General features: G+C 34.1%; 1 protein-coding gene across 1 annotated transcript in view; it reads right to left on the bottom strand.

Annotated features, from left to right (window-relative positions):
- Positions 1–5,210: 5,210 nt before the first annotated feature.
- Positions 5,211–13,746, bottom strand: part of RDH10 (retinol dehydrogenase 10) — a 23,325-nt gene continuing 14,789 nt past the window's right edge. The window contains exons 3-6 of the mRNA XM_015817157.1: positions 11,878–11,976; positions 9,972–10,117; positions 9,127–9,258; positions 5,211–6,518 (exon numbers count right to left, since the gene is read on the bottom strand). Coding sequence (XP_015672643.1) covers positions 6,395–6,518; positions 9,127–9,258; positions 9,972–10,117; positions 11,878–11,976 — 501 coding nt within the window. The 3' untranslated portion in view covers positions 5,211–6,394. The remainder of the gene's footprint in view (positions 6,519–9,126; positions 9,259–9,971; positions 10,118–11,877; positions 11,977–13,746) is intronic.

Genomic DNA, 13,746 nt, shown 5'->3' on the forward strand with positions numbered 1-13,746 from the left:
TTCTGTGCTCTGAGGGATTTATTATTCATTACTTGTTGTTTCAATCAGTTGTTTTCCATGGTGCTTATCTCTACTGTATTTAGTAGTTCATTTAGTAAGAAATATAAAAAAGATCAGCATGCATATATACCATCATTACTTTTTATATTCTTTATGTATTCAGTTTAAGGATAATTTTAAAAAGATCTGGCAATCATGAGTACTCAGTAGTGTCACTGATGCCTTAATGATCAGTTAAACTTTTTATTATTTTACATGAAAATAAACACAAGAAGTGGAAAGGAGAAATAGAAAAAAAAATACAAAAGTGTGAATCTCCCATGTCTTAAAAAAAAACAAGTCTCACATATGTATTAATGTTCCATTGTACAATTAAATTAAAAATTAAATCAGTTTATTTCATAACAGGATCTAAACAGGGTTTAAATTACATATATGAATTAGCAAATGCAATCCAAGTTTTAAAAAGTTTGAGATTTCCATTGATAACATAAAAACAGACTTGGAAGGGACCTTGGAGGTCTTCTAGTACAGGGGTCTTCAACCCCCGGTCCGTGGACCGGTACCAGGCCGTGGCATGCCAGCACCCGGTCCGCACAAACAAGCAAAGCCCAATCTGTGGGATGCAGGCAGCACACAGAACCATGCCCCCTCTGGTCCATGGAAAAACCTCTCTCCACGGAACCGGTCCCTGGTGTCCAAAAGGTTGGGGACCTCTGTTCTAGTACAACTCCCTGCTCAAGCAGGAAACTCTATACCATTTCAACAAATGATTCAGTCTGATCTCTTCTTAAAAACCTCCAATGTTAGAGCACTCACAACTTCTGGAGGCAAGGCATTCCACTGATTAATTAAAAAGTGTAAAAAGAGGTGAGTTCTTCAGATAGCCACTAGTATGGCTAATAGGGAATATCTACCCCTTAACCATATAATAACTTGTTTACAATCAAAGGAAACAATATCTGCTGGAACTCCACATAAGTGTCAGGAAGGGCATCCGGCCAGTAAATGCTCAGCTCCATCCAGCTACCCTGACTCTACCCCAAATAGGAACTACAGGGTCGCAAAAAGTGTGCAATGTTCATTACCATTTTCCTTTTACAAGCCTCCAAACTGAAACAATAGTTTTGATTAACTGTAAGTTTGATACCTGTTCATCTTGTGATAAAGAAACTGAACATATAATCTTTTGATTTAAGGTTCTATCATTCAAAAAGACACATCTAAATTTATAAATTTCACCTGGTTTAATAATCATTCCTCCTTTTTAGAGTTTTGACATGTCACTGGAATTGTGTGCCTGTGTGTGCCAGGTATATGCAAAAGAGAGACAGAGTAACTGGCAAACTATAATTACCAAGGTTTGAGGCACTGCAATTAAACTAGTATAAAATCTATACAGGTTTATAGAACTATAAATTCTTTCTATCCTGAAACTGCCACTAAACTTAGATTCAAATATTATTAAAGGAAGCTGAGGTAAGAACAAAGTTGGAGAAATCCCACCTCACCTTCCACGTATTCTTTTAAAGTAAAAGTTTGGAATGGAACATGGCAACAGAACTATAGGATTTCCAGAAGAGTTTAGCTGAAGAGTAACCAGAAAGTACGATTATAGCTGTCATGGAACTTTTAGTGATCTTTAAATGAATCTCAACCTATTTATAGATCTATCTATAGAAAATGAAAATTTTCAGAGCAGAATAGGAAGGCCCAAAGGTTTACAGCACAATCAATCCTCTAGGATCTCCTCAAAATAAGGTATACTGATTTTAGTGTAGTTGGCATGAATATTCAGTCTCAGTCATTTAAATCTTAACTTACCGTTAAGTATTTACACAGACACATTTAGAAATTCTTCTCCATCTGTCAGCCTTTTGGGGTAAACAATTCTTCTCAAACTTTAGTTATAATTGTCCTTGACCAATGTAAAGAAATTTCTACAAACACACATTATGATTCATCAGGAGGAGATGAGGGAATATCAAATAGTTTCATTGTTAACTAGGCACCAAGAGTAGAATTATATCAATTTGTGGTAATGTTACACTGTTTAGACACCATTTTAGTCTGGGCAGCCACATACCTTGATTTTCGTTCTGAATCACAGTGGTCTACAGTTCAAATAAAATGCCCCAAAGATTTAGCATCATATTCCCCATCTTAAGCTACATGTCAAATTAAAATCTTGGAGGGAGTTATTCAGTTATTTGGCAGATTCAGCGCATGCAGTTAACACTATCTAAGTATAAATATGAAAAATGTATAGTGTGGTCACTATCTTATGTAATGGTATATCCGCATCCCTGAAAAGTGTTAAATGCATTTGGCTATTTCCTTTTATCTATTTGTTAATGGTATAGTAACATTAATCTTTTTTCAGGTACATTTCTCATTTATAATTTTTCAATGTATGTTAGAGAAATAGACCTGCTTTTCAATGCAGCTGCAGGTTTCTCTTTGTGATTTCAAGGAATTGCCTAATACATTCTTTTGATTTAGCTTTGGTCACCAATCAACCAAACACAGATGGAAGGGACAATCAGTCATCATGAACAGATATCTCTACACATTTCGATTGGAAGCTGTGTAAAATAAGTATTTCCAGAGTTTCTTAAATGCTGCATAGTCTATTTGGATGGTATTCCATTAGATGCACTCTCCTTCTGCAATGAAAATAATGTACTGGTACTTTTGAAGAGCAGGCCAAACTTTCTTGCTTCAAGTCGATTATAAAGACACATCAATAAGGATGGTTTTGGCAGATCAGCAAATGTGGAAAATAATCTTATGGTGTGAGAATTAGGATATGAGATCAGAGGGATGTTGGGAAGATTCGTGTCCTTTTCAGTTTATTATTTAATTCAATATTGTAATAATAATTAAAAAAACTCCTCTCAGTGGACTTTGTTTGATAGGTGTGTTTGGGATGAAGATTATATAAAACTCAAAGGAATAAGTAGACTTCTGTGCTAGGGTTGAGAGCAGAAGTGAAAGACTTGGAGGGTCTGTCCTTAAATATTGCAATTATAGTTTCAAAGATTGATATTATGCTTCATTACATCTATTGGCTATCTGGTTACTGGCCAAACATCCTCTCCTTTAGACTTATCAGTTGCTATGAATTCTGCAAAATGGTCTGTGACTGTTTTCATTCACTGTGACAGATATGTGCTGCATGTTAGGTGTATATGACCAGCCAATTCAGACTTGCAAGGTTGGCAAATTCTGGGTTCCTTCAATTAAACAATGCAATCTTATCAGGATCCCAAAAGTGGCACCCTCTGTAACAATGACTATCCCTTGGAATGAGGTTCTCTGAGATCTAGAGGGCTCCAGCTCTGCTGTTACTCAGAAGGACCATGAAAACCTGGCTCTTCATCCAGGCCTTTGGTAAGGATCCCTTGTATCTTTCATTCTTGCCAGTTTTAGTCTTTTTTTTCTTCCTTTTAAATGTAATATTGTATAATCTTTTATTGTTGAGAGCAACCCAATTTTGGGGGAGGGGGGTTGGGTGGCACAGAAGCTTAATAATAAATAGGTGATACTGTCTACAAATTCCAAAATTGGAAATTCCATAATTGGCTCAAACTCCAACCTTTTTCTGCAAAATGAATGAATGAATGAATGAATGAATGAATGAATGAATGAATGAATGAATGAATAAAGCAACCTTTTGTGGAAAGAAAAATCTAGTGGAACAAGTGATCACCATTTTACACCATTATTACAGAAGAACTAGCATGAACAAATCAAAATCAAAATATATTTTGTTTTTAAAAAGTCTACTGCAAATCAAACTTTAGATGCTGTGCACCTGTAGACGCTAGGTCTTTAACCAACCTTGTTAAATACATTATGTAAACACAGCTGGTGTCTAACATAGAACTGGGAAAAGCACAAGTTGAACATGTCCTGCCTGAGAATCCTTTTATTATATGGACAATTTTAAAATACAGTCAGTTTTTAGTGATCCATGATCTTTGTGGGTTATATAGGTTATTTTTAAATATTGTTTTTAATTCTTTAAAAGCATAAGTATGTGTAAAAATCTGATATTTCTTTTTAAAACTTTTGGAATTCTAAAAAACAATTTGTCAGTCATAACTATCAAGAGATGTATCTGGGAAGAAGCTTACCTAGATGTGATGTGTGAAAAAAAGAGCATGGAGAATGGTATAAAAATCTGTTGGGACAATAGAAAACCTGCTCTACAGTAGAGAATCTTTATGTAAGCAAGGTACTAATGCTGTCATGGAGATAGTGGTTATGGTTTTGGCCAGGATGCTGCTCTTAATGTTTTTAAGGGAGTGGATTGCAGTAGGCAGGACCATAAGCATCAAAGGTACTTGAATAAGATAAGAATTTAAGTGCATTTTAGACTTGAGCTACAGCTTCCATGTGGTTTCCATTTCAAAATAGTAGAAATTGAAATTTATCAAAGTAGTTGGAAATGACTCTTGCAGCTATTAGGGAAAAAACAAGTCTTCAAGAGCCAGTTATACAGCTAGTGCATAAGTTGCCCATCTCTAATTTTAATGCATTTGCAAATCTAGTCAACAGGTTTTATCAAATTATGGTTAATCAGACTATGGCTTCATATAATATCTCTCATATCCTAGCAGAGATAAGGCAAACCACATCAGAATAATCCTACTATATCAGTAGTTTATTCATGTATTTTGACATGACAAAAATCATGTTGTAGAACAGGCAAGATTATCAGAAAACTTCCAGTGACAGAGCTGGAACTGAATAGCCACACTCAAACCAAAGCTGAGAAAAATAATTCCTATCATACATGTCTTAATTAATTATGGTTATTTATTGGATAGTAGAACATAGTGCTTTATAATGGCTAGAAGAAGAAGTGTTTAAAATATACAGCATTGTCTCCTTTTGTCTGGAATAGTGTAAGATAAAGATAAGCATTTCAATAGTTTGCTATAGCTGCTTTTTGTTTTTAAAACTTTGATCTAAATTGTGTGGCATATATATGCAATGGAATCCATATTCATTGTAGAGAATTGAAGAGCAGTACATACTACAGCTATCCTCCCATAAAGAATGCCTCCTGGAAAAAATGCACTGCTCCTCTAAAGGTCCCACTACAGTGAAAATATGAGGATTGATTAGGCCAAGTCATCAACTACAACTGTATTTCTTGATACCATTATTACCATAGGAACAGAATATAAAAACACATATTCTCCTGTGTTGAAATGGAATGTAATTAGTATAAAAAAGTGCCCCAAACCTGGACAGCATTTAAAACAAGTTATGTCTTAAACAACAAGGTGGCTAATTTTAATAACCACAAAAGTTGGTCAGTATTTAACATGACATTCTAAAAAAAGGTCACAATTTTATAACAAATTTACAAATGAATGATATACATTTAGATATAGAGGTAGAAGTTCACCTTTACAATATTCTACTAATACAGTTTACCAAATTCAAGGCACAGAATTGTTCTTACAAAAAAGGTAAAAATGTTTTCTGCTCTATAATGCAATTAACAAAAACATTTTACAGACTTTCTAATATTCAAGTTGTATCTAATAATATTACATTTTATTTATGTAACTCTTTAATGTGACAATTGGCAGGAGGACCAAGATTTATTTTTTTCTTAACTCAATTTGCTTTTGAATTTTAAGTGAAAACATGGGTAATTGGACAGTAATCAATGATAGGTAAATGGATTTCACTATGTAGTCTAGAAAGACTAATTGTATATTCCTTTGCCCATCCAATTCCATCAAAGTTGGCTTTTATAGTGGCTGATTTTAAATGCAAGCCATATATTCTTATCTAATAACAGAAATGAATGGTATGGATTATGACTTCGATTCTGGAAGCAATTCAAACTTCCCATTATTGAAGACATATTTAGGTTCAAAATATGCAACAATGAAAAACAAAAAGTAATTCAAATGTATTATCCCACACAGACTGAGTGAGCTTTTGAACCACTGCCCTGCTACATTACATATTGTAAATGACAATCATGAAAACATCACAAGAAAATGAACAATTGATGAAACAATTGAATCGTCTAATTGCATGACCATCTGAAGAGAAATCATACAAAGTTTCTCTCTATAAAAAGAGTAGCATATTACTGTACATCTAACAAAGTTTCAAAAGAATAAGGGTGATCACTACTTTTTATAAATTTGCCTGTCACGGTTCTCAGGTATTCTGATTATTCTACATACAATATGTAAAAAAAAACAAAAACGTTTTTCCTGTTCACTATCCAGGTATAGGATCCAAGAGAATGTCATCATAAAATGTTAACAGTTGCTCCTGCTAAATGCAAGTGCCCTCCAGAATACAGTTCTAGCATTTGATAATAATTCTGTTACAAATAACAGTCCTTTATAAAATGTTATATTTCATTCTTTGCTTCATTGTTATTTGTGGCCTGTTTTCGTTGAGCAATGAAAGGATACATACACTTGTCTGCTCCCAAAAACCGGTACATGCACACAACTGCTTCAAAAGGTAGGATGCTAAAAAAAGGAAAAAGATGAACAGGATTGTAAATATAGCAATAAAGATGGTTATTATTTGCTTTTCAAAATTGCAATAGTAAATGTAAGAAAATTAAAATACTATCTAGAGCAGATTCCCTCAGATATGATAGGCTAAGGATAGAAGTTTTTTAAGTTGCTATAGTTATTGCTTCTATTCTACAAAATCAACAAATCAGAAACAAAGTATAAATAATTCCTAAAGCTAAATTAATAACATATCCATTATTATTGTGTCAAAAGTAATATGAGTCAAAAGCTTTACTGGTGCAAATTCTAACATTGTTCCAAAGAGCTACAGGCTCTGGATGTTAATAAAACTATTCTGTACAAGACTATAATGTGTTTTATGGACAATTGAAGGGCTTCCTCTGAAGCACAAACCCCACCCTATTTTTCACTAAAGAATGCTTCCCAGGGTGGCTTAGTCTTGGCTGCACACACTTTTGACTATTTTAACTAATGACCTATTGACAATGCCTCTGTAGAATAATACAGTAATTTTATCAGCGATGACAATTCATCAAACTGTTACCTATTTTAAAACCAATATGTATTTCCTTTCTTAAGTCTTACTCATTTTTAGCTAAAAAAAATTAATAATACTCAGAGATCAAGGCCAAAAGACCAGAAGGACCATTTGACTGGATTCCATATTCAAAAGGGGCCTCACGCTGAAATATTTGTTAGCATTTTTTTTATTTCAAAATATTTGCGCTATGCCTCATTCTTTCTTTCCTTGGTACTTTGCTTTTGTTTTCATGTGTTACTGTTTCTATTTTCATTGTATCTAGAGACTTTAACAATTGGAAATGGTATGAGCCCTTGAGGAATTTTATAAGACTTTATACAGATTTGAGAAGTTTCTTGCAAAAGAAGGTGGTTTTCCAAGAAATAAATAACCCATAAAACCAAAACAGGGAAAATATCATAGAATGTAACAGTCCAGATGCCTTTGATTAAGGAGATACACTGTTTTTTAATTTCACTTTTATGATTCCTCCCAAAGACATTTGGGAGCGGACCAATATTGTTATGGGTAAATCTCAACTTACAACCAGTTATTTGATGACTATTCAAAGTTACCACAGCTCAGAAAGGGTGCTTTAAGGTTTATAAACACACTTCCGGCTATTTGTCCCCCACATGGTTACACCGATCTGAGTATCTGGCAATCTATTCACTTTTATGACTGATAACAAAGTTTAGATCTTTGAGATCTGAGCCCAGCCCTGTTCATCTCACAGGATTGTTGTTGTGGGGTAAACAGGAAGAGGAAGATGTGTTGGACATATTCACCATCTTAAGTTATTTGTAAAAATAATAAAGGTAACAGAATAACAGAGTTGGAAGGGACCTTGGAAGTCTTCTAGTCCAACTCCCTGCTTAGGCACGAAACCCTATACCATTTCAGACAAATGGTTGTCTCTTAAAAACTTCCAGTGTTGGAGCATTCACAACTTCTGGAGGCAAATTGTTCCACTGATTAATTGTTCTAACAGTCAGAAAATTTCTCCTTACTTCTAGGTTGCTTCTCTCTTTGGTTAGTTTCCATCCGTTGCTTCTTGTCCTGCCTTCAGGTGCTTTGGACAAAAGCTTGACTCCCTCTTCTTTGTGGCAACCCCTGAGATATTGGCACACTGCTATCATGTCACCCCTAATCCTTCTTTTCATTAAACTAGGCATACCCAATTCCAGCAACCATTCTTTATATGTTTTAGCCTCCAGGTGAGGTACAAATAATTAAATAAATGAAATTAATGCTATTAACTTTTCAGGGCTCATCAGATTGGAAATGGTTTAGTTAGACATTATCATTGATTTCTATGGAACTTAAAAGTATAATTGTGCAGAATTCATGCCGCTTAAGCCAGTAAGGCCAGAATATGTGTCCTTGTTATTCTCCAAACTCAAAAATTTTGGATACTTTCCTTTTTGATACACTATCTATGAAGTCTATTTTGTGTTTCTGTTCCTTCAAAAGAAATACAATTGCCCTAGTGATGTCCCCATATTGATGGACTATTGTAGTAGTCCAGTGATAGAAACTTGCTTTTCCCCTGAAAGCATCTGCAGGCAATGTCTGCTACTACCCAAAAAATCTCAAGTAATAGATGTGAAGGACTTCTGCTTCATACATTTTGCTAATGAAGAGGAAACAGTACTAGCACAGACAGAAAGAATGAAGAGAGAGATCCCTGGTGTTCTCTGAGTTTGGTTGTTTTCTTGTAGACATTTCATTACCCAAACTAGGTAATATCATCAGTGCTAGTCTAGCACTGATGATGTTACATAGTTTAGGTAATGAAACATCTGTAAGAAAACAGCCAAGCTCAGAGAGCACCAAGGAACTCTCATATTCTCTTTTATAGAATGAACACTGCTTTATGCCATGTTGGAGAACTGGTTGTATCAATCCCATAAATTATGAATAATTATAATTCCTGGGCCACTCTGTGCTATCACATTTTCTTTGACAAGCAATACTACCTGAGTTAATTAGAAGAAGTGGACATCTATCCCAAAGTCTGACTGCCCATTTATTTCTGAAAGATGTACATTTTACTGAGTAGATCTAAATAATGACCTTTTCATGAAGGTAACCATATACATCAAACGAGGTGTGCAAATCATAGGTTGGTCTGTCAGTATAGCTCTCATAGCTTGCTTTACACAGTAATCTGGTTTCAAAGGTGGAAGGAATGGCTCTATTTCTTTTCTGAAAAATAAAAATAACAAACAACATTTCAAAAATATATCAGATAAAAATTACATGAAAACGAAAGACAATGTCAAGCACGTTTGTTTTATTAATTCAATAGGATGAGATTGAGGTCCTTGCTTAATACAAATCATCCTTCCCCACAATGTATGCACCTTCAGAAACTAGGACAAATAATATAAATAGTATAAAATTTAAGAGTACTATACATTGTAGTTGGAAACTCAGTAGCATAATACAAATACCAATAATGAAGTCAAATTAAATTACCTAGACAAAAATTATAAAACTAGACTCTTACTAGAATTTTAATTGTAAGAGCTGTAATCAGGGCCACAAATCATGATTACAAACTTCAGACTTAACTTTGAGTTAAAACAATGAATGTTCTTTAATCTAAAACATTTAATATATACTACATTAAATAGTATTTAATGTAAGAGGCATTTATGCTGCACTAAAAAATAGTATCTTGCAATCACAGTAGAAACATAGGTCTTAAACTAGCTATGGGAGTCTAATGAACTATTTTAAACATTATCACATTAGAATCCAATCCAATATATTTTCAAATATAATAGACCATGTTTCCCCATAACATAGGAAATATGTTTTTATTATGATTTTGTTCACAAAGGATTTTTTTTAATTCAACAAAGCAGACTGATGCTGTGTGTAATGTATTTGATATATATATCTTGCCTGCTTACCTAATTCTGCAGCCTCTGAACATTCCTGTATCTACAAGGTAAGGACAAACCAGTGTTGTTTTAATACCATCTTTTTCAGCTGCCTTTAGTTCATGGCTCAGGGACTCATGAAACCCCACAGCTCCAAATTTACTGGCACAATAATCCTAAATTGGTGATATAAAAAACAAACATGGAACAAATTACACAATTTTTTAAAAAAAGACTTAAACCGATCATCCTTTATTAAATAAAAATGTCTTTTTGAAAAATTAAACTTAAATAACACTCTTTGATGTTGCTTTTTGAAGAAATAAAAAGCCCTCTGTCTTTCAAGCAGCATTAAAAAAAAACCATGTCTCAATTCAGCCATTGTTTTCTTTTAAAGAAAGAAGAGCTACCTCAAGCAATTTAGAGAAAAAGCCACTAAATAGCATCTTTTTTCTTAGGTTTGCTCAATGGTTTTGACTCCAGAAACTGGAATGTTTGGACTTTTGCACATTAGTAGCTAAGTCTGAGCAGTATCAGGGCAAATCAGAATCTTAATCCATAGTAAAGTTTAGTTTAAAACAGGAAGCATTTGATAAAAGGGTACTGAGAAAGAAAGAAAGAAAGAAAGAAAGAAAGAAAGAAAGAAAGAAAGAAAGAAAGAAAGAAAGAAAGAAAGAAAGAAGGTGCAGGGGAAGGAAGGACACTACGACAAAGGTCAGACATATCTCAGATTAATGCACTAAAATTTATTAATTTATCCCTTTTTATGGGCCTAACTAAAATTATTGCTGCTCATCCTTAATCCTATCTTTAGTAGTAAGAAGGAAAATACATAGCTGATATTGGAAACCTGCTTTTGTTATAATACAAGAAGAATTTACGAATATCCTGGGCAAATATAGAACTACAGAGTTGCACTTAGGCTACTAAGTCCAACCCCCATGCTCCTAGGAGGAATCTAGTTTGAAGCATCCCTGACAGAAGGCTGTCCCACAATGTTCCTCTCATTGTGACTCTAGCTGCTTTCACTGTTAAAGGAAGAAATAGTCTCCTCTTGATCAGAGGTTTTAAGCACCTTAAGCAACAAAGAGATGCCGAGAAAATATGCTGGTAACGCTAGAGACAATACATAGTGAATAGACTTGCCAACAAATCACGTTATCCCAGCATCTTCCTGCTATCACCTATCAATAGCCAGAAAAAAATGTAACCTTAATTATATTAGAAACAAACAATCAACAACAAAAAACAATTGAAAATAAAAAGCATCACTATTGAGGGAAGAAGGAAGGAAAAAAGGAAGGAAGGAGGAAGGAAATATGGCTCTATTTCTACCAGTTACCAATTCTAGTTCTACCAAGTTACCAATTCTGATTCACTTCAAATCTAAGCATGTCTTTGGCAATGTCTTTTGAACCAGGAATGCTCTATCCAACATCTAGATTCCTCAAATGACATACAGTATGGCTCAGTGACAGAGGTCCCAGGTTCATTTCTTAGCATCTCCCACCACTAAATAAAGCCTCTAGAGGTGTGCTGCCATTTAATAGGAACATTTTTCTCTTGCTTTAGTCAGTAAAAAGCTGCTTTATAGCATGCCCTAATAATACTGTGAGATACTAATTTTAATTCTCACATCATTGAGATTTCATCAATTAAGGACTATTTTTTTTCTACAATGATAGCTTTACAACAAACTTTTCTATAAAAGATCTGAAAACGCTAGTGGTAATCTCATTGCAATGTCTACTGCTTTTAGTTCACTGGTGATTTTGTTTTCCAAAGATACTAGATTAATTACTCCTGACTGATGGATTTCTTAAAAGTTGAATTGTTTTGTCCAAGTGCTGCACATATTACTTTGTACACCAAGCTTGATGATAAAAGCAAACTCTTTCAACATACAAGAAACATGTTTTAAGAAATTTGTACAAACCTCTACTCCAGCAGTACTAAAGAGGCCAAGAGAGCTTGCAACAGTGACAATGTGTCCGTGGTTCAGTTCCAGCATTTTGGGAAGGAATGCTTTAGTGGTCTGCAAAGAACACAAGAAATAATGTCTTAATCTTTAATGAGCTGGCCCAAAGGTACGACAGCCAAAACTGTCAAACTTAAGCAGTCCTCCAATCTGAAACCTGCTTATTTCATTTCAGGATCAAGATGGAAATTTAAGCAAAAAATAACTAAAAATAAAAGTTAATTTAGTAAAGTTGTTGAAGCAAAAAGTAAAAATGAATTTATGAAAGTGCATTATATAAAATTACATAGGATAGTACATGTAGTTCTAATTAATTGTCTACTTTAAATATGCAGTTGTTGTATTAAGTCACGCTTCTATAGGACTATAAGTAAAACCAAGCCTATATTTAAGGTACTATGTGTAACTATAATGTACAATAGTTGATTTGATTTGGCAGCTGGGGGAGGGGAATATATATCCAACTGTGGATTACTCAACAAATATTGAATAAACATGATAGGTAAACTGTCAGGGTCCTTGACAGAAAATGCACTTTAATCTCTTAAAGATAAACATGCATGTCATCAAATTATATAGATAAAAGCTAGCTTTGCTTAAAATGTTCTGATGCATATGTAAAAACAATTACTATAGTTCAGATAAAAATGCTATCATCATAGCGAGGTTGGTAATCAAAGGCCTGTAACATGCTGAGTTAACAGTGATGACAGCTTCCAGATCCTTGCTTTTTTTCTTAATAATTACTTTAAAATGAGGTTTACCATGGATCAGCCTTTCAGACAGAGGGCATGTTCAAAGGGAGGAACATTCTCTAAAATGGCCATAGCCCACTAAGATAACTTCAGAAGATCTCTTCTGCTAGCTATCAGTGACCATATCCATAAATACACATTACTGTATGAATGAAAAGCTATATTACAATGCAGAACTTTCCCCCCTAAGATTGTCTTATTGTTTGTATTTCAAAATTTATAATTATTGCAGTCCCTCGGAGCAACATTTAGCCAATTCCCTCTTACTAGTATACAAGGCCAGAACATCATCATCATCAACAATAACAACAAAAAACTCTCCACAAGATTTCTTTTAAAATCTTATCCCACAACACTGGGATATGCCTCTGTGGACTTTTATGAGCTTCCCCATGCAGAAATCTGTTTGAAATAGTAAAACATTTATAAGGTGCAGCTGCCATGTGCTTGCAGTAAGAGATAATGTGCTAGAATTGCATTTCTGCCAAATTGATTGTATCTGTAAGCCAAAATAAAGGCTCATTTTGGGACTGCTATATATCAATTCTACATACATGTGGATTCTTCTCCCTTGTCCTCCCTAACTTAAATCACCTGCCATATGAATTTGCTCTCTAAATAACTGTTGGCTTAAATAATTTTACTAACAGCTAACTCAGTCTAATTTCATTTCTATGACAACTCTGTTTTTCAATCAGAAATGAGTGAACAATTTTCACATGTTCCTTGAACCAGAGTTATTAACTCTAAGCTCTGAACACCACACAAATAAAGCATTTTTATGTGTAGTTATTGGGTGACAGAAGATTAAAGGTTGTTATGTTTTTGCTTCTACTGATTAAAATATTTATTTCAGAAATAATCATGCTTATTTGATCTATCCACTCCATTTTCCTTTGGAGTTCTTGAAAACGTTCTAAAAACTTATTGCAGAGCAGATAGTCACCTTAATTAGAAATGCAAAATCTAAGGTCCATACACAAGGTTGTTACCAACTTGCAATTTTTAATGTAAGAGAAGGGAAAATAAGCACATGATTTGACAGTATCAAACAGTTTGACAATATGTATTA

The sequence above is a fragment of the Protobothrops mucrosquamatus genome, unplaced genomic scaffold (genome assembly GCF_001527695.2).
Source record: "Protobothrops mucrosquamatus isolate PMUCROS unplaced genomic scaffold, P.Mucros_1.0 scaffold556, whole genome shotgun sequence".
In the NCBI taxonomy this organism is placed as follows: domain Eukaryota; kingdom Metazoa; phylum Chordata; class Lepidosauria; order Squamata; family Viperidae; genus Protobothrops; species Protobothrops mucrosquamatus.